The 23,978-nt window shown below is 34.5% G+C and overlaps 1 protein-coding gene across 1 annotated transcript in view; it reads left to right on the forward strand.

Moving 5' to 3' along the window:
* Positions 1 to 270: 270 nt before the first annotated feature.
* LOC108604969 (AF4/FMR2 family member 4) overlaps positions 271 to 23,978 on the forward strand; it is a 58,190-nt gene continuing 34,482 nt past the window's right edge. Inside the window, exon 1 of the mRNA XM_033294502.1 lies at positions 271 to 679. Coding sequence (XP_033150393.1) covers positions 643 to 679 — 37 coding nt within the window. The 5' untranslated portion in view covers positions 271 to 642. The remainder of the gene's footprint in view (positions 680 to 23,978) is intronic.

The raw sequence follows: 23,978 nt of genomic DNA on the forward strand, positions 1-23,978 counted from the left end.
AAAACAGACAAGCGGCAATAATAAATAACAAAACAATATTCTGTACTAGTATTTCAAACTGTTTGCTTCTTTTTTTTTTGTTGCCCAAGTGTTTCCAATTGGATTCGTAAAATGTAAACAACAACAACAACAACAACAGCAAGTGCATAACGGTTCCTATAAGAAAACAGCAACAACAACAACTGCAACTGCGTGTGTTTTGAATTTTTTTTTACGTGTTTGTTTTGTTTTTGTTTAAATGCTTGTCAATAATAATGTCAATGCTCTACTATTTTAATTACTTAAAAATAAAGCCAAAATGACAAGCAGAAAGTTTAGAAAACTGAAGCCAACCAAACTGAAGTTGGAACTCAACTGATCGATCGATTAACAAACTCCAAGTGCAATACAAAACAAATCAAAACTAACTGTAGTCTCTCTCCCAGCTTTAAGCATTATCTCTCTGTGCAGTGGTTAACTGTTTATAAGAACAGCTGTCTGTGAATTTTCTACGTCAAAGTTGCTTCTCGCATTTTGCATTTGGTGGCTTCTCTTCTGTGTTTTTTTTTTTTTTTGGTGGGCGCGCACTCGCTTGCCAAAGAAAAAGGAAAATTTTAAGAAGAAAGTTTCGAAACATTCTTTCCGGCAACTGGGAACTCAAACATGAGAATTAAAATGCCCGCAGTTCGAATTGCACAAGGTGAGTGATGAATTCCATTCCAATAAATATATGTATATATATAAAATACAAGCTGCCTAGACAATTTAAACAAATGCCGCTGACGGGTTTTCTGATTGGCAAATTGCGTAGACACCTGTGGGACAAGTTAAGTCTTAAGCTTGCAAGTGTTGCAGCAAATAAATAATATAATAAAATGAACGAAATAGAAAATGTGGCAAAGTGCAGTAAAATTTATTTTAGTGTAGCAAATATTTAGCATTTTATTTTTTAATGCATTGTTTCAAATATTTAGCAAGCATTAAAAATATATTAACAAATGATGACACAAGTACTAGTATTATATTTTGCAAGAAATTAAATCATAATTAAATGTTTAAACTTAAATACTTTAGTAATATACGCAAAAATTTAACTTAACTAATTTAATAAATACTGCTTTGATATATTTAAATTTAAATAAGCTTTAGCGCCAATAAATAAATTTTATATATAAATAATTGAAGAAAGAAGAAATTTGCACGTTTTATGTGTTAATAGCGAAATAACTAAAACTCGAAATGTAATATTTTAATATAAAAACACTTGATAGACCAAAAATAATAAATTAATTGAAAACAATTAAATTTCATTTTATGCTTTAATTGCTTTGCATATTTATCAAATATTTTAGTGTTTATGAGGATGAGTTAGGATGTCAAAAATTTGAGCAGCTTATGCGCCAATAATGAAGTTTTCAAACTTGAATGCAGCTCAATATTTTTCAAAATTCTAAATATATGCATATTAAAAAAAGTTTTTGAGCTATTAATTATATTTATATATATTATTTATATTTTATATAGTTTGCTACATTTGCTTACATATTTCATGTTACAAAATGCAAAATTAATTTGAGTATATCCAAAACTGCCTAACAAAGCGACTATTGATTTGCTTGTGCTAATGACGTATCAGCGCTATATATATATATATGTATATAGCTGGCCTATATCATATAGTTAACTGGTAGTTATGTTTATCGCTCGCCGATATCGCGCAACGTTCAACAAAAAAAAAATCAAAATCAAAGCCACGCTAAACGTTTAGGTGTGTTTTGCCATGATTTCTCAGATTGTTATGGTATTATTTTTTAGTGTTGGCGTGGCTGTAAAGTTAAGGTCCGCCTGGCGATGTTTATGGCAATTTTTTTTTTTTTTTTTGTTGTTGTTGGGCTTGTCCGGCGTAAATTTCCAGCTAAACAAAATATGGTCACGGCTAGTTCAAAGGCGTAGCTATATATATATCATATCAGCTATAAAAATATATATTATACATATTTTTTGGCAGAGATTTTTGCTTTATTTTCCACTGGCTCTGCTGCTGCTTCTTCTTCGTTGTCGCTCTATGCAATCAAACTTATCTATGGTCTGTTATCTAGATATAAACAACACCCAGGCGTCCATTCAGTTCAAGAGTCTGCAACTGCCCCCATGACGCACTTGTCAAACTAACCACCCCCACCCCACCTGGTAACCAATTCTCCAGCCTTCTCTCTCTCTCTCTCTCTCTCTCTCTCTCTCTATGTTGTACTCAAAACAGTTTTAATTGCCTGCAAAGTTGTTTGCCTTGTTATTGTTGTTACGATATAAAATATCGTTTCTCATTCTTTTTTATATTTGTGAGACAATCAAGGCAGCCCCCCCCCCCCAACCCTGCGCTGCGTCTATCTCAACTGCTGATAACTGCCTATATAGCGACTAATTGCCAACGGCAACATTTTCCCCAAAAAAAAAAAAAGAACCAAGTGTATTGAGCAGACAATTGCGCTTATCAATTGCCTAAAAAAAATTTTTTTTTTAGCTGCCACACCCACGCGCCCGCCCTCACAACTCACGCTCATCAGGTGTGGCAATTGTCTCTTGTCTTTTTTTCATATCATAATTAATTGCTACAATTTCATTATTAATTTTTCTGTTCTTGTTGTTGTTGTTGGCATCTTTTTGATCTTCGTTTAAACAAGATTTCGTCATGACGAGCGTCGAGTGTCGTCTTTTATTTTTTATCAACTTAACTTCCGAGAACAACTTCAATTGCCCAAAAATCTCTCTTGTCGTTGCCCTGTATTGCTTCAAATTCTTAGAATACAAATTTTAAGCTTTATGTTTTATTTTAAACTAAATTATTGGCTTATAATTCAAATATTTATAAGCGACTTATGCTCAAGTAGCTCAAAATTTCAAAATAAAGCGCACAAAATTTTAAATTTTATCAGTGTACATATTTTAGTTTATTTTTTAAATGTTTACTGCATTGTTAGCCAAAGTTTATTGCTGTGAATTAATTAGGAATAGTTGTATTGAAATTTTGAGCTACTTGAGCTACATTTAAGTCGCTTATAAATATTTGAATTATAAGCCAATAATTTAGTTTAAAATATAAATAGTTTGTAAAAAAAATTTGCTTAGTAATAATTATTAAATAATCGAAATTATGCAAAAATATTTTGATGGAATATTTTGCGAAAATTTTCAAGCTACTTTTTTATTTCAAAGAAAATTATTTTAATATTTCTGTGCTCTTTGGCAAAAGCAAATATTTTATGTTGATTTAAAATTCTTTACATTTATTATTCACCATTTAATACAAAAATTATTGTAAGATTACTTTAATTATTTGCACTATTTTTTTTTATAAATTCGTAATTAAAAGTAAAATTTTAGGCTCAATTGATTTCGATATTAAATGAATTTAAAATGTTTCTTTTGATTTCTAATTAATAAAAAATTAAGTGCAAATATGTAAAGTAATCTTACAATCATTTTTTGTATAAAATATTATATTGTTTGCTAAAATATAAAATATATATTGTTACAATTTGTTTTTATTTTTTAAGTGCTTGGCTAATTGTTTGCTTAACCCAAATTCAAAATATTTGCGCAAGTGTTTTTGTTATAAAAAAACAAACACAAAAGCTTTGGCTGCAGTTGCATGCCACATGCCACTTGCCACATGCGGCACAGGCTGCTTATTTTTCACCTGCCACTGGCCAAAGGCACAGCCCCAGGCACCGGCTCAATGGTTACGCTTGAGCAGAGTGGTCAAGAGCTCTGAAAGGGCTGAGAGCTAATCGAGCGGTACGTAGCCCTGGATCGCCAGCTGGCCTCGAAACTGTTAAATCGATTGAGCGTTGCCCACATTAGGCTATAAACTGTGGGCGTGTGTGGGGTGGGGGGTGGGGTGGGTTAGTCCTGGCAACTGTTTAGTTGGGCATCTTTGCATTCGGTTTTCTATTATTTATGCTTGGAGTTTTATAATTTGATTATCGACCAAACACACGAGTGTCCAAACCAAAGTTAAATGAGCGGCCAGGCGCATCGAAGGCGGTGGTGCTGGCTGGTGGTGCTGCTGGGTGGTGGCCTGCTGTGTGTGGTTTTGCGTCCATTTCGCAGTTGTTTATCTCACACACAGAGAGCGAGAGCTGCGCGCTACTGTTGCCAATTTCAGGCGTCATGGCAACCAAAAATAAAAAAAAAAACTCAGCACGCGCTTTAGGCCCGCGCCGCAGTTGCAATTGTTATAACAAACCTGCGCTACCACCCCCTGCCCCTGCCCCTGCCCCTGCCCCTTCGTTGCTCACTAATGGATAACTGTCTGCTTGCTTTGGGCTAGTTCAAGGTGCATGTTTAATTTTGTTCCACTGCGGGGCTTAACCTTGTGTGGCTGCATCGAAAGTGCATGTTGGTGAAAACATATTCACTTTGAAATTTATTAAAATATATTAATTTATTTGCATTATTATTTTAGTTTAAAATGTTCTATTAAAATTTGTATTTAAAAAAAATAAAAATAAACGTTCATTCTATTAAATATGCAAAACACAATTGGTTACGGGCAAAGTCAAAACGTTTGCTGTGTGTGCTTCAAATACAGCACAAACGAATTCTAAATACACTTAAATCAAGCGCTACTTAAAGTAAAATATAAAACATATAGCGCACTACTTGTTATAATAAATAAATTTAAAAAAAAAATAAAAAATAATAATTTATAAATTTTTGCGTCTAAGAAATGCAAGCAAATTTACTATTTTATTTATAAATTGTTAATTGTATGCAATTTTTCATTATAAAAACTGCAAGAAAATAAAAAAATCAAAGTTCATAACAAATATGTAAGCAAATTGTACAAATTAATAAAACTAGTAAATGAGTGTTACTAAATTTTATAATATTTAAAGTCCCAACTTGTCTTAAGGGTTAAAGCTAAAGACGATGTCAAAATGTTAAATGCATTTGAAATTTGTATAAAATTTTTCATTATAAAAACTGCAAGCAAATCAAAAACTTAAAATTCATAACAATATGTACGGATATTATACAAATTATATTATTGCGATGCTATAAAGTAACAAAAATAGTTAATGAGTGACACTAAATTTGAAAATATTTAAAGTTCTCACAGTTTGTGTGGACCACTGCAGGGTTAAAGCTAAAGACGATGTCAAAATGTTAAATGCATTTGAAATTCAACTTGGCAGTGGATTGAACCAAAATAAATTGCAACTTGCTGACTTCTTATATATACATATATATAGATATATTATATTTTTTTGGGGCCAAGCAACGCAGCGGGCAACGCGCTGTGGCTTGTGGGTGGGAACTCTGAGGGGGGGTGGTGCGACTGCCACTGGCAGCATAATCGCCACAAACACGCTGAACGCAGAGCTCAAGTTTGCTTCCGCTGCGGTGACTTTGCAGCTTCCCTCTTGTCCGCTAGAGCGGAGAGAGAGAGAGAGAGTGCGAGGTGCATCCGCAAGTTTTGTCGCAAGGCGGCTCTCATGTCCTTTTTGCCATATTCGACACTCTTGACTACAGCGGGCGGTCGCTCGACCAGCGCCAGCGACAGACCCAAGCTCCGTTATAACAGACACACACACAGATGCACATGCATGTGTGTGTGTGTGTATATTGCGATTCCGGCCAGGCGCATGAATTGTTTTGCACTTTCTTTTGTTTTAAATATATATAGACGACGCTTTTGGCTTTTGTTTGCACTCTCAGTCCACTTTTAATATTTCGTCAAAAATATACACAAAAAAGTAAAAAAGAAAGGCGAAGCCGTATAGAAAAAAAAGCGTACGAAACAAAGCGCCGCATGCAGTTTGACATAAAACAAAAATAAAAAGCAAAAACAAAAAAGAAACCCCCTTACAGCAGCTCATGTCCTTTAAGCACACACACACACGCACACACACACATGAGACAGCGCTCTATAGGTGTATGCGTGTGTGTGTGTGTGTAAATGCAAGTGAGATATGCTCAAACAGGATGCAGCGCAGCAGCTGCAGCCGTTAATCAGTTTTTTCTCTCTCTGTCTCTTTGCCCTGCTTAACTTTTGAGCAAATAATGTTAGAAAACGATGAACTTTGAGTTCAAATGCATAAATTTGGAACTGAAAATGCAGCAGAATTGATTTTGTATATAAATATAATAATTATAATGCAACAGCAGCCAAATAAATAAATATACAGCAATTAAAAAAATTTATAAAATAAATATATATAAAAGAATAATTGCATTTAATTTTATATATGTTAAAAATTAAATTAAAAAATATACGCACAGAAATTAGCGTATAATTACTAAGCTTGTGCTAGAAATGAATGTAAATTATAAAAAACCATTTTTTTAAATATTAAAAATAAATATACAAATATAAAAAAACATTTGTTCAAATTAAAAAATATAATAACGCCAAAAAGTTTAAAAATTTTCTATGAAAATTAATAACATTTAATTCAGAGTATTAATACATAAAATAAGGCGTTTGCTAGAAATAAATATATAAAAATGAATAACAATTTTTTTAATATTAAATTTAAATATACAAATAAAAAAATGTACAAATATAAAAGTTACAAAATATAATAAAGCCAAATAGAGAAAGGAATTTACTAAAATATTACTAAGATTAGGAATATCAGAGCTTAAAAAATTAATAACATTTAATTCTAGAATTAACAACTGAAATAAATGTATAAAAATAAATAATACTTTTAAATATTAAAAATAAATATACAAATTTAAAAAAATGCTTAAGCAAATATTTCGTTTAAATTGCAAAATATAATAACGCAAAAATGCTTAAGAATTTTACTAATCTACTTAAATAATAAAGTATGAGAAATAGCAAAGTTTCGAAAATTAATTACATTAAATTCAGAGTATTAATACATAAAATAAAGCTAAGTTTTAAATATTAAAAATAAATATACAAATATAAAAAAAATATTTTTTTAATTATAAAAACGCCAAAAAGCTTAAGAAATTCTAAAATAATAATAGATTAGAAATAGGAAAGTTTCGAAAATTAATAACATACAATTTAGAGTAAATTCACGCTGTTTAACAGAAATATAAAAAAACACACATAATAAAAATCAAATGTAAATAGCAAAGAAAAATGATTTTAAATTATTAAACAAACTGGGAATATATATTTAATTATTTCAGCTAATTGCATAGGCAGCTGTGTTTGTCGCTCGCCTTTGCCTTGCACGATTTTTGATTGACTGCGGTGCCTTGGGCAGCGCGCTTAACATGGCGTATACGCAATTTACAGCAAGTCAGCTGTTAAATGCTGAAAGAGAAAACCGTTTAAAAAATGTAACGCAAAGGAAAATGCAAAGAAAAAAAGGCCAAATGGGCAGTCAAGTAGCAAACTTAATGAATCTTTTACCAAGTTTGTTTTGACGCGCATATTTTTATGACATTGTCGTAGACGCCGCCGCCTGATGCGGCTGCTGGCGTCGCTGCTGCCGTCGCGTAGTTTGCACTTGGGCAAACTTTTCACTTTCAATAGCAGCGCGAGCTGGGGCAAAGGGCCGGCCTGGGCTGGGCTGGGCCGAGCCGAGCCGCGCCACCCACTTTTTGGCACCTTTTGTGTTTACTCAGCGCCCAAGCAGCTGTGGCCTGCAACAAAAACACAAATTTTCGCTTTTTTTTTTTTTATGCTACGCTTTGCGTACCCAGCGAGCAAAACAGAAGCGCAAAATTTATATATATATATAGCGTTTATATGTAAATAACTGAATGATTTGCCGCCCCTTTCGTTGGCTTAGAATTTTGCGCACGCGTCTTCGTTGGGCGCTAAACACGTGCCACAAGTCGTTGTTGCAACATGAGCGCCTAGCGCAGCTGCTGCCGCCGCTTCCGCACAGGAAATCGCCTCAAAAAAAATTGTAATAATAAACTAGCAAAAAAAAGCTGCCAAAATAGCTAAAAAAGTAGTTTTCAAGTCAATTGCGCCAGGCGCATAAATTAGGCAAACAAAAGTGAGGCAGGCAGCAGGCCACAAGACAAAGAGCGATCGAGAGAGGGAGGGAGGGAGGGGGGGAGGGGGGAGAGTGAGAGAGGGCAGCGCGATTTAGTGCCAGGGCCAAAGCCAGGGCCCGCAAAAGGAGGTTGGCGTACGCTCGCGCCTACGCAAAAGCCGAAGATGTTACCTAAAAATAAATACAAGCCAAACTAGCAGGAGAGCAGCCAACTTGCATATACACTTTGTATAAATCAGCAAAAGAAATGAATGAAAATATAAATAATACAAATTTATGCCTTATAATAATATATAAATAGTTGAATATTGGAACAATTCAATATTGAATTTCCAAATTAATAAATTAAAGCAAATGAATATAAATGAAGAACAAAAATATATAAACTTAAACATATAAATAATAACAATTTGTGCTATAATATTATAATATATGCCTTATAAAATTTAACTTTTAATTACTGTGAATATTAAATTAATAAATATTTGAATATTAAACTATTCAATATTCAATTTTCAAATTAATAAAGTAAATTAGCAAATAAAATAAAACAAATAAATGTAAATGAACAAAAAAATGGGTAAACTTAAACATATAATATTTTAATTATATGCCTTGTAAAATTTCACTTAAAATTATTATAAAAATAATGGCACTTTTAATTACTCTTAAATATATTTAAAAATATAATAAATTCTTGACATTAATTAAAAAAATATTCATATAGTATAAACTTAATTACAAGCTTAAAAATAAATTGAATAAAAAGCTAAAAATTAGTTAGTTTGCACTTAAGTGAAGTCTCAAGCTAAAAAATAAGTAACAAATTAATTTTTTTAGTTAGCATTAATATTAAGTATAAGCTACAAGCTATGGCAACATACACTTGCCATATGTTGTGCATACCCCGCCACTTGTTTGGGGTTTTGAGCAAACAAAGCAAAGTGTATGTCGAATCGTAGCTAAAGACAACTGGACTTAGTTTTAAGCGTTTTAATTGAGCAGCAGGCAATTATTATTATTTTTGTGCTGCGCTCATGCAGCCAGTTAGTCAGTCAGTCAGTGCGTCAGTCAGTCTGTCAAACAGTTTATAAATAGCACAAGGCGCAGATTGAAAACGCAGCCCACGCAAAAAGGCGCAGCAGCCAGCCAGAGATCTTCCAACTGCCAAGTCTGGTCAGCTGCTGAGACTGCGACTGCGACTGCGACTGCGACTGCGACTGCAACTGAGTCTAAGGTGTGCACTCGCTCTCTCGCTCTGTTGCGTGTGTGTGTGTGGGTGTTGCATGCAGCTACAAGCGCTGCGGCAATTCAATAAAAACTTCACAGCCAATGAACAGTTTTGGCATGTGACCAACAAAACGGACGCGTGCGGCGGCGTTGCAACAACGTTGCTGCTTGCTGGTGGGTGCGGCAAGAGCTCATGATGATGACGATGATGATGATGATGATGATGGCACGGTTTCTTCTTTTTGGCATAATTTAATTCAATGATTACTGATTTCAAAGACTCTGTAGACTACAACGCGTGCGTCTCTCCCAAGCACAAATAAATAAATCAATCATGGCACTCGCAAAAGGGTTACCCTACCCCCCTCTCTGCTCCCCCTCCCTCCAAGAATTCTCTCTCGCTGCCTGTGCGATGCGGCACTCCCCATTTCCGCTTTTGCGGCGGCGACACAATTTACAATTCCATTCGCAGTCAAGTCAGTCGCTTGCCCCAGCATAGTTACCATTATTATTATTATCAGCATATGCTTGTAATTATTACGATTAAGATGCCATTGTAGCGCACACCTTGAAATTCTTCTTTGCCTCCCCCTCCCACTCTCTTACTTCCTTTCTTTCGAATGCGCTTTGTCGCTTATTTGTTTAAATTGTTTGCATTTTCGGTCACCCAAATGCATTCCCTGCTGATTGCTCTGGTAATTGAGAGCCAGTTTGATATATGTGCATTGCTATATTCACACATACTGTACTTTAATGCACACACAGCTTATAGCTTTCATATTATACAGTTTATATATAAGATATACATTTATATTCAATTTACTCTTGAAATTATTTTGCTTTTTTTTAAATATTTTACTTTAGCGCAATGGATTTTTCAGCGCTATATATATATTATTTTAATACTATTAATTAGCTGGCTAGGCATACATTATTTATTCTTTTCGAAGCGATATATATCTAGATATTGTTTGGAATTTTTAATACAATTTAACATAAACAAATACATTCTGATTAGTTTAGTTTATTTAAAACTGTTGAGCAAACTAAATTTATTTATTTTTTTAGTTATGCGCTTATTAAATGCACAGCGCAAATATTTGAATTTGAAATATTTTCATTCTGCTAAATTAATTAATTTATTTGTTAGTTATGTTGAATTTTTTATGCAATTTAAAACAACACAAAACATAGGCAAACAGCTTGTATGTAAAAAATATATAATATTTTGAAAACAATTTATTTACATTTTTTTTATATTTTATTTAACAGGCAGCACTATTGTTTTAATTGTTTTATATGTCAAAAGCAAGTTTAACATTTATTTTTATAAACTTAAACATAAACTGGCTTTCAAACATATTTTTAGAGCTTTGCAAGTGTTGGGCAAAACATAGAGACTTGTATATATATTTGATGCGGTACACTCAAGTGTGTCAATACGGCAATGTTTTATGCAAATTTCCGGTGTTATGGCAGGCAAAGTAAAACAAATAAAAAAAACATATATATATATATATGTATATATATACATATATGTTGAAACTTTGTCATATTTCAATGGGCACGCGCGACTTATAAAGCGCTTGCTCGCCATTCGTTGCGGCCGAGAGACAACAGCTATAATTATATATAGCTGTGTGTGTGTGCGCAGTCTCCAAGACGCGCTCTGATCTTTGTCAACGCTTTTTTTGCATTTGCGTTGTTGCTTTTTGACTTTGTCTTCGCTTTATTGTTGACGCCTCCCCTTTTATTTATTCATGCAGTGGCGTTTTTTTTCCATTGTAGAGAGAGTTACAAAATTGTTAATTTACTTATTTCTTTTTGCGCGCGCGCTTCGCTCTCGCTCTGACGCTTTTTGAGCTTGCTGGGCGCTGGCCCAGCCCCAGTCGTTGGATCTCTCTCACTCTCTGGCTCTCTCACTGGCTGCTGAGCTTCGTTCGCAAAGCGATCGGCAGCGGTGCTCTCACGAGCAGGTTTCGTGCTTTGGCGCTCTCTGCTTTGTTTGTGGGACTGGCAAAGCAAGTGCGAGCGAGTACGAGCGAGCGCGAGAGCGTAGCTGTCTTATCTGCCGCTGGTATTACGGTTATTTATTTTTTTCTTTTTGTTTTTCGTTTTTGTCTGTTCGACTTCACACCTGTTCATTGACGTCGATCGAAAAGGCTTGCAATACGTTTGCCGTTGGGAGCCCCCTCTTGTACATTGTAATGCGCACTGCCTCTGGGCTGGCTGGCATTTTGATTGGCCAGACCTTGATAACTTTGACTCTGAGGCTGTGCCCAAGTCTCTGAGCTGCGTTTACAACAATTGTTGTTGTTGCTGTCGCTGCGTGAGCTGCGCGCTGGGCTCGGCCAAAGCTGCGTCATCATCATTTTTTTTTTTTTTTTTTGTCCGGTTTGGCCTTTGCGACCGATCTGCGCAGCAGCAAGCCTACAACAAATATAACAAAAACAATAATAAATTTTGCATTTTTTTTTCTTCGCTGTTGCTATTGTTATTGCCCATAGTACACAGCTGTATATACTTGGCCCATGGTATGTGTTTCGCCATTTTGTGTGCGCGCTCGCTTGGGAGTGAGACAACAAATTGAAAATTTGTAATTTTTTGCGCAGTTTGTTATTGTTTATGTTTAATGTCAGCAATTGTTAGTTAAGGTGAATACTAGAGTTAAAGCTAGACTTGATTTATTTATTTAATTTTCAATTTAAAATATTGCTGAAAATACAAAGCTTGCATAGTTTTGTTTAATAAGAATCGTCCTGCTTTTATTTAATATTTACAGCAATATTATTACGTATTAGGTTGGAAATACTTTAAATTAAAATCCTTTAAAAGCTTAAAAGTTTCATTTATATAAATATATGTGCACATAGCTTCCAAAATATTTTAATATATATATTTTTTAACATTTAATGCAATTCTTATTACATTTTATACTAAACGCGTAGACTTACTATTGGGAAATAATTATTTTATTTTATGTTTTAGTCAAATTTTTATTTATTTTGTATATGAAGAGCTTAAAACAATTAATTGAAGAACGCGCTTGAGTGTTAAGTTGAAGCAAGTGCTCGAGCACTTAATCCGCTTAACAAAATGCAACACTTAATCAGCTTGTGGTCAAGAAGGACTTGACTTAGTACTCGAAGAAAAATGCTGCATAAAAAGCCCAATTAGCAGCTATGGGAAGCCACACTGTAGCTTAAAGTTACAAGCAGCAAGAGTTACAAGCAAAATTGAAAGCTTGGCCGCATGCCAAAAAGGTTTTTATTTTAAAGTTTGAATTGCCGAGTGCAAAGGCCTAAGCAAAGGCAAAATTACTGTTGGGCTACTTGCCACCTTGCCACACACTACGCTCGTGTGTGTGTGTGTGCCACAAGCAAATAAACGCACACACACAGACACACAGACACACAGACACACACGTGTGTGCAGTTTCCGCTTGGCATATGTTAAAGGAATTTATGCATCAACTGCCGCAGACAGTGGGCACTGCCATACGCACTGCCATTGAGAGTGAGAGAGTGAGAGAGAGAGAGAGAGACTGAGGAGATCCTTTTTGGAGCAGCGCGTCGCTTTGCATCATCATTTAGCGCAGGCGAGCGAGCAGCGTCGCCATTGTTGGGGCACAAGTTGCGCATAATTGAAACATAAAACGCTTGGACACCAATTCACAAAAGCCAAGAAGACTTGAACTGACTGTCAGAGTGAGAGAGTGAGAGAGAGTGAAAGAGTGAGAGAGCGTCGAGCTGGCTCCCAAGGCAAAACTATACAAGGAGCAGCGACGACGACGACGACGACGACGACACCAGCCAACTAACAACTGCCAACTGGGGACTGAGTAAAGACCTAGAGCAGAGCGTGGGGTGTGTGGGGGGAATTTATGCATTGTGCGGAGGCCAAAAGAAAAGAGACAATTGTGTGTAAGAAATATGCATGTGCGTGTGTGTGTGTGTGTGTATGATTTATGTGTGTGTGTGCTGCTGCTTCGTCTGTTTGAATTGCTGTTGAAAGATTTGTTGTAAATTGAAGAGTGCCAAACCGCACATTTGAATATGCCAAGCTACAACTTATGTGTGTGTGTGCGTATGTGTGTGTGTGTGTGTCTGTGTGATTTGCTAATAAACCACAAATGACACCAATGTACAATTGTTGCAGCTGTCCTTTAAGCTCGAAACTCAATTTGATTTGTTGCAAGCTTCGTTCTATTAGCTTTGCTTTGTTTTTACAATAACATAAATTAATAAAATTAAATTTTATAATCTATAATAATTATTTATAACAACAAAGTTGAGTATATGCATTATATGTGCCAAATTATTTTAATTAATTTCTAAAATATATAAAAAATAGTTGAAAACTCAAATTAAAATATTCATTGATATAAAAAATATTTAAGAACTTGGATTAGCAATTAAAATATTGATTGATTTTAAGATATTCTTTAGCTTTTATTCAAATATATAAAATATAAAAAAATATTTAAAAACTTGGTACGTGAAATGTAGCAATTAAAATATTGTTTAATATAAATTTATTGCTTAAACTACAAATCAAAAGTAGCAATTAAAATATTAATGCATATAAAGTTATGAATAATAATAAAGCTACAGATTTCTTTATATATGCTCAAATTTAAAATTAAAAAAATTAAATTTATTTAAATTTGTTATTATTTGAATTTATTTATATATTTTTAAAACATTTCTTTGTTAAATTTAATACAGTAAAATAGCTGAAATTTATTTTCCTTTGTCATCACTGATAACTTATCACAGCTAATTTATGCCAACTAAGTGTTCAAGGTTACAATTTCTTTTGGCCAAATCCAAGCCGCAAAGTTCATCAATTTCCAGCAGCTGCAAGTTAAGCACTTTAACCAGCTTAAGTTATTTAAAACAAAAAAATAATTGCCCCAAAACATTTAATTGCTTCCAACTGTAGATTTGTCGTCGTCTTCTTCTTTTTTTTGTTGGTGCACAGCTGCTGAGCGGGCAAAGCTATTGATTGCTACCCCTTTTTGGAGCTGCTGCTGCACTTAAGGCGTCTGTCCCGCCGCCGCCGTCGCCGCCTGCGCCCAATGCCCGCAAAATTATTTTCGCCCATAAACTTTAGCCGCTTTTCAATTATTTCGACTTGCGCTGTTTTTGCTGCGAACAACGCTGCTGCTGCGGTTAAAGGGCGCAGCCACCCACACACACACACAAACAAGCACACACACACATAGCTAGAGAGCGTGGTAACAATGACCATGTACGTGGCGTTGGCTTTGGCTGCGCTGTGTGGATGCGTCAGCATTTTGTGTGTTGGAGATGCATTGCGATTCTCTTGACCTGCAGTTAAACTGCCGAAAAAAGCAAACAGACGCGGCAAAAAACAGACAGACAGACAGACGGACGTACGGACAGTGTGCATGCGAGTGCGAGTGAGATAGACAGGCTAGAGCAGCAGCCACTGTGGTGGCAGCTTTATGTGGCAGTCGGCAACATTCATTTGTTCCACGAACATTTTTGCCCCAAAGCTGCGGTTAACTTTGGCTCAAATTGCAGTCACCCAACACAGACGGTGATACGTATATAGAATATATATAATATATATATATATATATATATATACTAAGTACAGTAGTTAATGCCTATGTAAGCGAGCAAATTGCTGCTGTAAAAATTGCTTAAAAACAAATTAATTTACGTTAAGTTTGGCAATTTGCTTAGCTGATAAGTGCAATAATCGATAAGTTTGCTTATCGATAAATGCAAATTTGCATATGCACAGCTAAATGCATATGCCAAAATCGATAAGTAAAACAATCGATAAGTCGATAGGTTTGCGCAATTTGCACTGCAAATAAAATAAAATCTAGTAAATTGAATTTTCTTGCAAACAAAACTCTCTGCATATGCCTAAATCGATAAGTCATACCATCGATAAATCGATCAATTTGTGCAACTTGCATTTCCAATAAAATAAAATAGAATAAATTGAATTTTCTAGCAAAGCTAAACTCTCAGCATATGTATCGATAAGTGGAACAATCGATAAATCAATAAATTGGCATAAATGCATAGCAAACATTAAGCAACAATATTGAAACAAGCTATAATTTTATAAATAAAAACTAGCAAATAAATTAAATTAATTAAATTACATTTTAATATAAATAGCGCAGACTAAAACTTCATTTAACTTGCATTCCAATCAAAATAAATATCACACTTTATATGCTTTCATGTCAAGCGTTATTTGCTGTTGCACATAGCCAATGACTACTGTATATAGCATGCAGTTAGTTATGTTTTGCTGTCTCTGCCCCAATAAGTGGCGCAAAAACAGCGTCCAAGGTCCACTTTAAGCTCAAGCTGGGGAATGGGGTCTTCGACTATGATTGTTAGATGAGTTGCTTGTGCCTGCCATTGGCATTGGCTGCCTGCCCTGGCCTGGTCTGGCAGCACGAATCACTCAGTTGCAGCCGCATAAAGTTTACTGTTGCCGCCAGAGCGAACTCCTCGGCGCTGTGAGCTCCGAGCGCAAATAGAATCGACAAGACGTTGAAACGTTTTTATTGTGGCCAAAGCCAGCGGCGCAAAAATGCCAGCCAGACAGCCATATATATATATATATTTATATATATATGTGTGTGTGTGTGTCTCACATACGTGTACTATCAACATCAGCAGCAGGACACAAAAACTCAACTCCTAGGCTTTGGCAGCATTTAAGTGCCGCATCCGGCCATTGCCCGCCCCAAAAGCTGTGTCCATGTCTGCATGTGTGTGTGTGTGTGTGTGTGTGTGTGTGTGTGTGTGTCCGAGCAAGAGCGAGAGACACCGACATTGGGGCGCTATTGATTTTGGTCCGACAAGTCGAGACATGTGCGAGGATTTCACACACACAAAATTTTTGGGGTTGCATTTCGGCAACTGTAGCTTGCTATATATATACATATGTATGTGTGTGTGTGTGTGTGTATATATAAAATGGGGCGTGTGCTGTGGTCAGTCACACATGGCGTATGCGTTATAATGTCTGCCCTTTTTTTCGCTTGGCTATCAAAGCTGGCCCGCCCAGTTTGGCTGTATATTAAGCATACGCAGCATTGGCTATAAATTTCAATAGCTGCCCAAGCTTGTGCTTTGTACCAAAATATTTAAAGTCGGTTTGTAAACAAGAAGCCATTTAAATTTAATTTAATTTATTAAAATTCAAATTTATTTTATTTAGCTTAAGCTTAATTCTTTTACATTTATTTTTAAAATATTTTTTTAAATTAATTTAAGTAGCATAAATAATTGTGTATTAATATTCAAAATATACTTATAATTTATTTATGAATTTACAATATTTTATTTTAAAATAAATAAATGTAATAAATTTGCAAAATTTTATGCGTGCATGCATATATTTTTTAAATAATTTATTTTATTAGATTTAACAATATTTGTTATGTATTTTATATTACTAAAAATATTTTAATTGATTTTAATAGAAATATTTTTCAATTCAAAGAAAGATTCTAATAGTTAAAAATTTGTGGCAAGCAGTGTGGCAAGCGCAACCGCAGGCTCTAGCTAAAAATAGGCTGGCAGCAGTGCAAAGAGGAGATTTGGAAGGGGGGAGAGGGGGAAAGCGAACTGGTGTCACCTGTGTGGCTGTGGCGAAGCCATTTAATTGCCCATTGGCAATCGTCGTCTCTGCAGACTCGAAGATTAGCAGCTCTTCCTGCTGCTAATAGTCAGGCACATAAGCAACAATAACAACAACAACAACAACAACAGGCAGCAGCTATAGCGATCATATAACCCGCTGTAAATGAAACTGAATTATGTTTTTTACGCGGACCGGGAGAGGAACTGGGCGACAACTTTGACTTATTGCTGCGACAGATACAATTACAAGCGATTGGCTTTGGGCTTGGGCTTGGGCTTGGGCTCCGACTTGGCTTTTGCCTTGCGGTCACTGAATGAATGAATGACGGCATGAATGAATGAATGAATCGTATCGTGGAGGCAAAGCAAACACAACTCGGAAGCATTTGCGATTTGTTATCAACCGATGCCCCAAGTGGCAACTGCCAATTGGCAGGAGAAACCATATGCGACTTATGCTTCGGATCTTTTAGGATCATCGAACTTTTTGTGGTAGCAACAGCTTCAGTTCTTGTTGTTGTTGTTGTTGTTGTTGTTGTTGTTTCTGTTGCTGTTTTTATTGGTTTTTGGTGTTGATGCATTGTTGTCTGCCTTGCAACTCGCACTCTGAGCTCGCCTCCGATGCGGTTAACCGTAAGCTGTCTATAAATTATTAAAATTGTAACCATTATTCATATAGAATACAATAGATTTCATTTACGCTGCTGCTTCTTCTTCTTCTTCGTTTTTATTGCAACTAAAAGTTGCAAGCCACATGAACCGGTCACAAGTGAAGACAATTTCAATTGCCTTTGGTTTGTTTGTCCGTCTCTCTCTCTCTCTCTCTCTCTGTTTGCTTGTTTGTTTGTCTGGCTGGTCAGGCTTTGCTCATCCAGACGCCAACAAGTGACCAGCGCCCAGAGCTGAGTGGCAAACTATGCGTGGGAGCTTTGTTTCTATTTCATTTAAACTCAACTTGACTTTGCTGCCAAAACACACCTAGAAAACAAATATAACTGTGCCCATAGTTAACCCATGATGATGTCAGCTGCAGTTTTATAGAAAAAATAAAAAGTTTCAATGCCAAGTTTGGAGATTGTGTAGCTAACAAATTCGCTATTTGTAAATATGAAATAAAATTGCAAAAATTTATTATAAACTACAGAAAGTAACAAACGACAATTAACTTAATTTTATAAAATATATGGCACATTTAATTAATTAATTATCTTAATATAATAACAGTAAAATTAAAATGTCTACAAAATAAATTATTATACAACATAAAGAAAACTTATTGAAATAATAAAACCAAAAAAAGGTTCACTGAAAAATATAATATTAATATAATATAAATAATAAATAAAAAATTAAAATTTCAAAGAAACTAAAAAAGTGAATTAGTTTAATTATAATTTTTGATAAAAGTAAACTGAAAAATAATAAAAATATGTGGGATACATAATAATAAAAACAGAGACTAAAAAATTGCATTATTTTTGTTATAAAATGTTTTAATTTATTTTATAAAATATTAATACATTTTTTAATTTAATATAAACTTAAGAAATATATTAAATAAATTGGGTACAAGTTGCAATTAATTTAGCTACGCATAGACTTAAATATATTAAATAATTAATTGTAGCTCTATAATTTATTGCATTTAGTTAAACTTGTCTATAATTAAAAGCAAGCACTAATTAAAATTTACACGCTTATTTCTTTGCAGGTGAGTTCGACTACAAAATTGAATTTTTGTTACTCTTGCGCTTTGTCGCTCAATTGAACTTTGGTAGTAAGTACGGCTTTGAATTAATTAACACAGAACAATTTTAACGAGCAAACTATGCGGCGCTCTCTCAATTACTTTCGAGCCACAGAGTCATGTCAGCAGTCTAAAGTCTGAGTCTGTTGGCTACAAGCAGAGGAACTTGCACTGATTTTTCCATACACTTGATGTCTAGACTAAAGTTCGGTCGCGGCACTGGCATTTCAATCAGTTTAGAGCTGACAGAGACAAAGTCAAAGACTGCGAGTCAAACATGGCCCAAGAACATGGAACAACACAAACAACGCAGTTTAGTTTAGTTGGCGTTTTAATTATGCCAAAAGAGCATATGGAAGCTTGGTCAGCCTCGTTAGGCTATCTCGCTCTCTTTGCGTCTCTTTGACAACTCAATAGTTGCGGCATTTTGGCCTAGGCCTTGTCAAAAGTGCTGAGGGCCCAATGTCAATGTCCAAGCGCAGCTTGTCAGACTTCAGTTGCTGCTGCTGGGAAAATGTCGCTTAATTAGCAACATATGTATGTTGCTTGCAACATGTAGCAAAGAACATTTGCCTAATTAGTAGCCCCAGCCAGCCAGCCACCGAAACTGATTGATCGACCGTTGATGGACTCGCGGCGGCCAAAATGCCAATTCAGTTAGCTGATTTGTTTAAGCCGCTTGTCAGCCTCACTCACTCTCTTTCTCTCTCTCTCTCTCTCTCTCTCTCTCTCTCTCTCTCGCTCTCGCTCTGTGTGTTGCAACATGCCCCAAACACGACACGGCGTGGTAATGTTGCGTGCTTGTCTACACAATTTTCCAAAAATCCCAGCGCCTCGCCCCTCCCCCCCGCCGCAGCTTGACAACAACAAGCAGCGCTGACTAAGTAAAACAAATCGCAACTGCAAACCTTTGCTCTCTCGCTCTTTCGCTGTCTCACTCTCTCTCCCTCTCTCTCTCTCTGTCTCTCTGCTATGTGCTTAAATTATTGAAAGGTGTCAATGCGTGGCTAAGCTAACTGCCTGCCGCATTGACTTCCATTTTGCCGCAGTCGCTGTCACTTCCTTCCGCATGTGACACGCGTACAATGGGCCAAAGCACACAAACAAGTGCACACAAATTTAGGTTAGTAACGTTTACAACAAACATTTTTTAGTTTAGGTCTAAAAATGTTGTAAAATAAATTATTATATTTTATATAATTTTTATTATGTTAAAAATTCAATTTAAAATTAAAAAATCAATAATAAAAAGTGCAAATTTCTAAAAATTGAATACTGAATTTAATAAAAGCAGAGCAAAAGTCTTTAAATAATTATTGCTTAGCTCAACAATTAAAAATCAATAAAATAAATAAATGCAAGCTTATAAAAATTTTATATTTAATTTAATTAAAAAATGAGCAAGTCTTTTAATATTTTTGTTTAATAAAAAAAACCATAAAGTTAATTCCAAGCTTAAAATAATTTATATAAGAGCAGAAATTTATTTAAATTTTGTTAAAAATTCAATTTAACAATAAAAAAATCAATAAATTAAATTAATACAAGCTTCTAAAAATGTAATATTTATATTAATAAAAAAATTTTGTTAAGCTCAACATTAAAAAAAAACAATATAATATATTAATTCAAGTTTTGAAAAATTTCATATTTCATTTTGTGAAAAAAAAATATTTTAAATATTTTCTGCGCTTTGGTATTTTCATTAAATTTTTGAAATGCAACCAATAAAAATCTGAAATCAATATATATTTTTGCTAACTAAAATATTAACTGCTTAATATATAAATAAAATATGCAAAGCTGAATTTTCTTACTAATGCATTTGAAATATTTAATGATAGTTACGCATATTGAAATAAATGCCTATGCACAAATTTAAAGTAGCAGTAAAAAATTATGCCTAGCTTAGAAACTATAAATTTGCCTGAAAATGTTGCAGCTGCTGCCCATGGTGGCGGCAGTGGCGCTAAGCACGGCTAAAACCAATTGATATTCGGACATGGACACGAACGCAGACGCAGGCATGGACACTGATACGCACACACACACACACACATACAGACACGTATATAAAGTTGCTAAGTAGTGGTGAGTGGAGAGGGGAGGGGGGAGCATTTGTATTGAGGCTTGCGGCATGTTCGAGCTGCGGCAAGTGCGTGTAAATGCAAATGTTGTCAATGTGCAGCCGAAAATTGAATTGGGATACGTACTAGCAACTAAGTGGGGCAGGGGTGGGGAGCGGGGCGTGATGCTTTAGTTAAATGCGCGACGTTGCCGCAACCAGTCGTCCATTCAAATGAAATCCTTAATACAAATTGCAAAGTAACCGCGACCCGCAGCCCACTCGACGAGTCGTCAATGTAAATGCGACTGTTGCTGTTGTTACTGTTGCTGCTGCTGTTGCTGCTATTGCTGCTGATGTTGTTGCGGTCGACTAAGCCAAAAAGCAAATCAAGTTGCGCGCATGGGCCAGTTGTTGCTGTTGGGCGCGTTGGCGGGGTGGGGGGCACTTGGTTAGGCATTGAATGAATTCAATTGCCGACCGCAGACAACAGGCCGAGGGCCAAAGCTAACACGACACTGACGTTTGTTGTTGTTGTTGCTGTTACTGTTGCTGTTGTGTGTGCGCTTGCAACATCGAGTCGCATCGCATCGCATCGCTTCGATCTGCTGCTGTTGCAAGTTGCGCTTGTATGAAAAACACATAAATTAAATTGAAAAGTTGCGCTGCTGTTGGCAAAAATATTATAAATAAATATAAGAATTTAGCACATTTTTATAAGAAATTAATTATGCTATTTAATTAAAGTAAAGCATACAAATTATTTAAAAATTTATTAGCATTAAACAAAGCCTTTTTTTGTTTATAAAATTTAAAAAAAAATCAAGAGGTAATTTAACTATTATTAGTCATTAATTTTAAGCTGCAAGTTTTTTTTTATAGGATATTAATTATGTTTTTTTAAGAAAAGCATACAAATTATTTAGAAATTTTATAGCATTAAACAAGGTTTTTTAGTTTGTTAATAAAATTGAAAAAAAATCTATATGTACTTAAACTAGTATTAGTCATTAATGTTAAGCTGGAAGTTTTTTTTTTTTATTTTTAAAAAGCAAAGCATATAAATTATTTAAAAATTAAATACAAACTAACCAAAGCATTTTTTGTTTGCTTATAAAATTTAAAAAATATCAAAAAGTACTTAAACTAGTATTAAAATATTATTAGTCAAATAACTTTTTTTTTTTGTAATTAAAAATAACTAAAAAGTATTTCAAATATATTTTGTACAGATAGCAGAAAAAATTAATTAATTGAATAAATAGAAAATTATGCATTACAATTAATACACAAATTTTAGATCTTATAAAATAAATTTTTTATTACAATTTCTTACTATTAATATTTATTAAAAAAATTCAATAAAAAAATTAAATATAAATGCAAAATCGTAAGCATTAATATTAAACAAATTTAAGCGACGCTTTTCAATTGAATATCAACTATATGCAGCTATATAAAATAATTAAAAAATATTTAAAATATGTTAACTCGCTGCAAATTGAAAACGAAGCCTAAACTCGCATTTGTTGGGCTTTAATTTGAATTTGAATTTTATGTATTTGTATTTGTTGTTGTTATTTAAACTATAATGCAGTCACTTGACTGTCGCCAGTTTGAAGGCCTTCGATTGCGGATTGGAGCGGACGACGACGCCGACGACGACGCACTGCAAGATGCAAAAGTATCTGCAAGATGCACTCATGTGCTTTTGGTTTTGTCGTTTTTTGTTTTTTACTAATCAACGAATTTTATGTTTTCCCCCTTTTATTTTTTAAATACGTGCTCGAAATTGATTTGATTGATAATTTGTAAAATACATACACACGCCCGCCCAACTATTGCCACACCTACTATGCGTTTGAAACGTAATGCAAACAGATGTGGCATGCATAGAATGAGGCATGCAACGGCGGCGGCGGCGGCGGCGGCGTCTCTCTAGGTCGCCGTCCGTTCGACAGTCGGTCGATCACGCAGAGCAGCCGAAGCCGCCGCAACTTGCAACGCGCGCATCTTTTTCAAGCATCTGTGGCAGATACTTTTGGCCCAACTTGACGACTCTTCAACTTTCAACTTTTCGCTTAGCATTTGTTGCTTGCTGCGCTTTGTTTTACAGTTAGACTGCCCTTAAGGCCTGCCTGCCTGCCTGCTTGCCGCCTGTTGCATGCCACAAAATGTTGGCACGTCACAAGCCAAAAGCTTGCGGCTTGTTTGCACGCCTGCCATTCAAATGATGAAATTGAATTAATGCAACACAGCATTGAATGCTGCCCCTCTCGCTCTCTCTCTCACTCTCTCTCTCTCTCTCTGGCTTGAGACATTGACAGCATTTTGGTTGCCCATAGATCATCATGCCACATCATGTTGCAGAGCACTTCGCATATGCTGCTGCCACAGAAACTCTCAAGTGGCTTGCCCCCAAGTGCCCCCAGGACGACACACAGTGGTCCAGTGTTGCAACAACAACAACAACAACAACAAGAGCTCAGCTCAGTTGAGCTCAAGTCGCTCTTTGGACAGTCCCAGCTGCAGTCAAGAGCTTAATCAACAGGCTCGAGAGAAAAACAACTGCAATTAAATAACTTGCAGCGCTGCTTTATTTTTTTTTTAAATAGTAAGCAGCAACTTTTTAATTTAATATATAAAAAAAGTTATTATTATAGCAACAACTTTAGTTGCTAATGTCAAAAAAATTAAAATGCTGCATTGATGATAATTGTTTCATTTTACAATTAAAACAAAAATTAGTTGCAATTAAAAATTAATTATAAAATAAAGCATTAATTTCTTTACAAAAAATATGAGTATATTTAAAAAATTTAAATGCCAACTATTAAAAGCTTAAAAATAAATCAATGCGCCTTGCATAAATTAATTTTCAACTGTTTACATAAATTACTTAAACTATAGCAACAAAAAGTAACAACAAATAAATAATGCTGAGCATTTAAATAATTTAAATAATATTAGCATTTTAGCTTGCAGTAAATTACAAAAGTAATTATTATTATATTAATTAATGCATTTAATTAGTTAATTTATAATATTGCTCATTTTTTTTTTACTGCAAGTATCTGTAAAATAATATGCTTAGCAATTTAGTAGTTAAATGCCTGCAAAAATATTTAATTAATAATTTAAATAATTTAAAAAAATATATAGAAATATTTATGTAGCAAATTTTTTTTTCTAAACATTTTTTTTTTTTATTTATTTAAACATTGCTTGCTTGCTTTGTTTTTTTAATAATTTTGAAATTAAATTTATTTATTTTATTAAATTGCATATTAAAAATGAATAATATGCTTAGCAAAAAA

Source organism: Drosophila busckii, chromosome X, assembly GCF_011750605.1.
Source record: "Drosophila busckii strain San Diego stock center, stock number 13000-0081.31 chromosome X, ASM1175060v1, whole genome shotgun sequence".
NCBI classification, from domain to species: Eukaryota; Metazoa; Arthropoda; class Insecta; order Diptera; family Drosophilidae; genus Drosophila; species Drosophila busckii.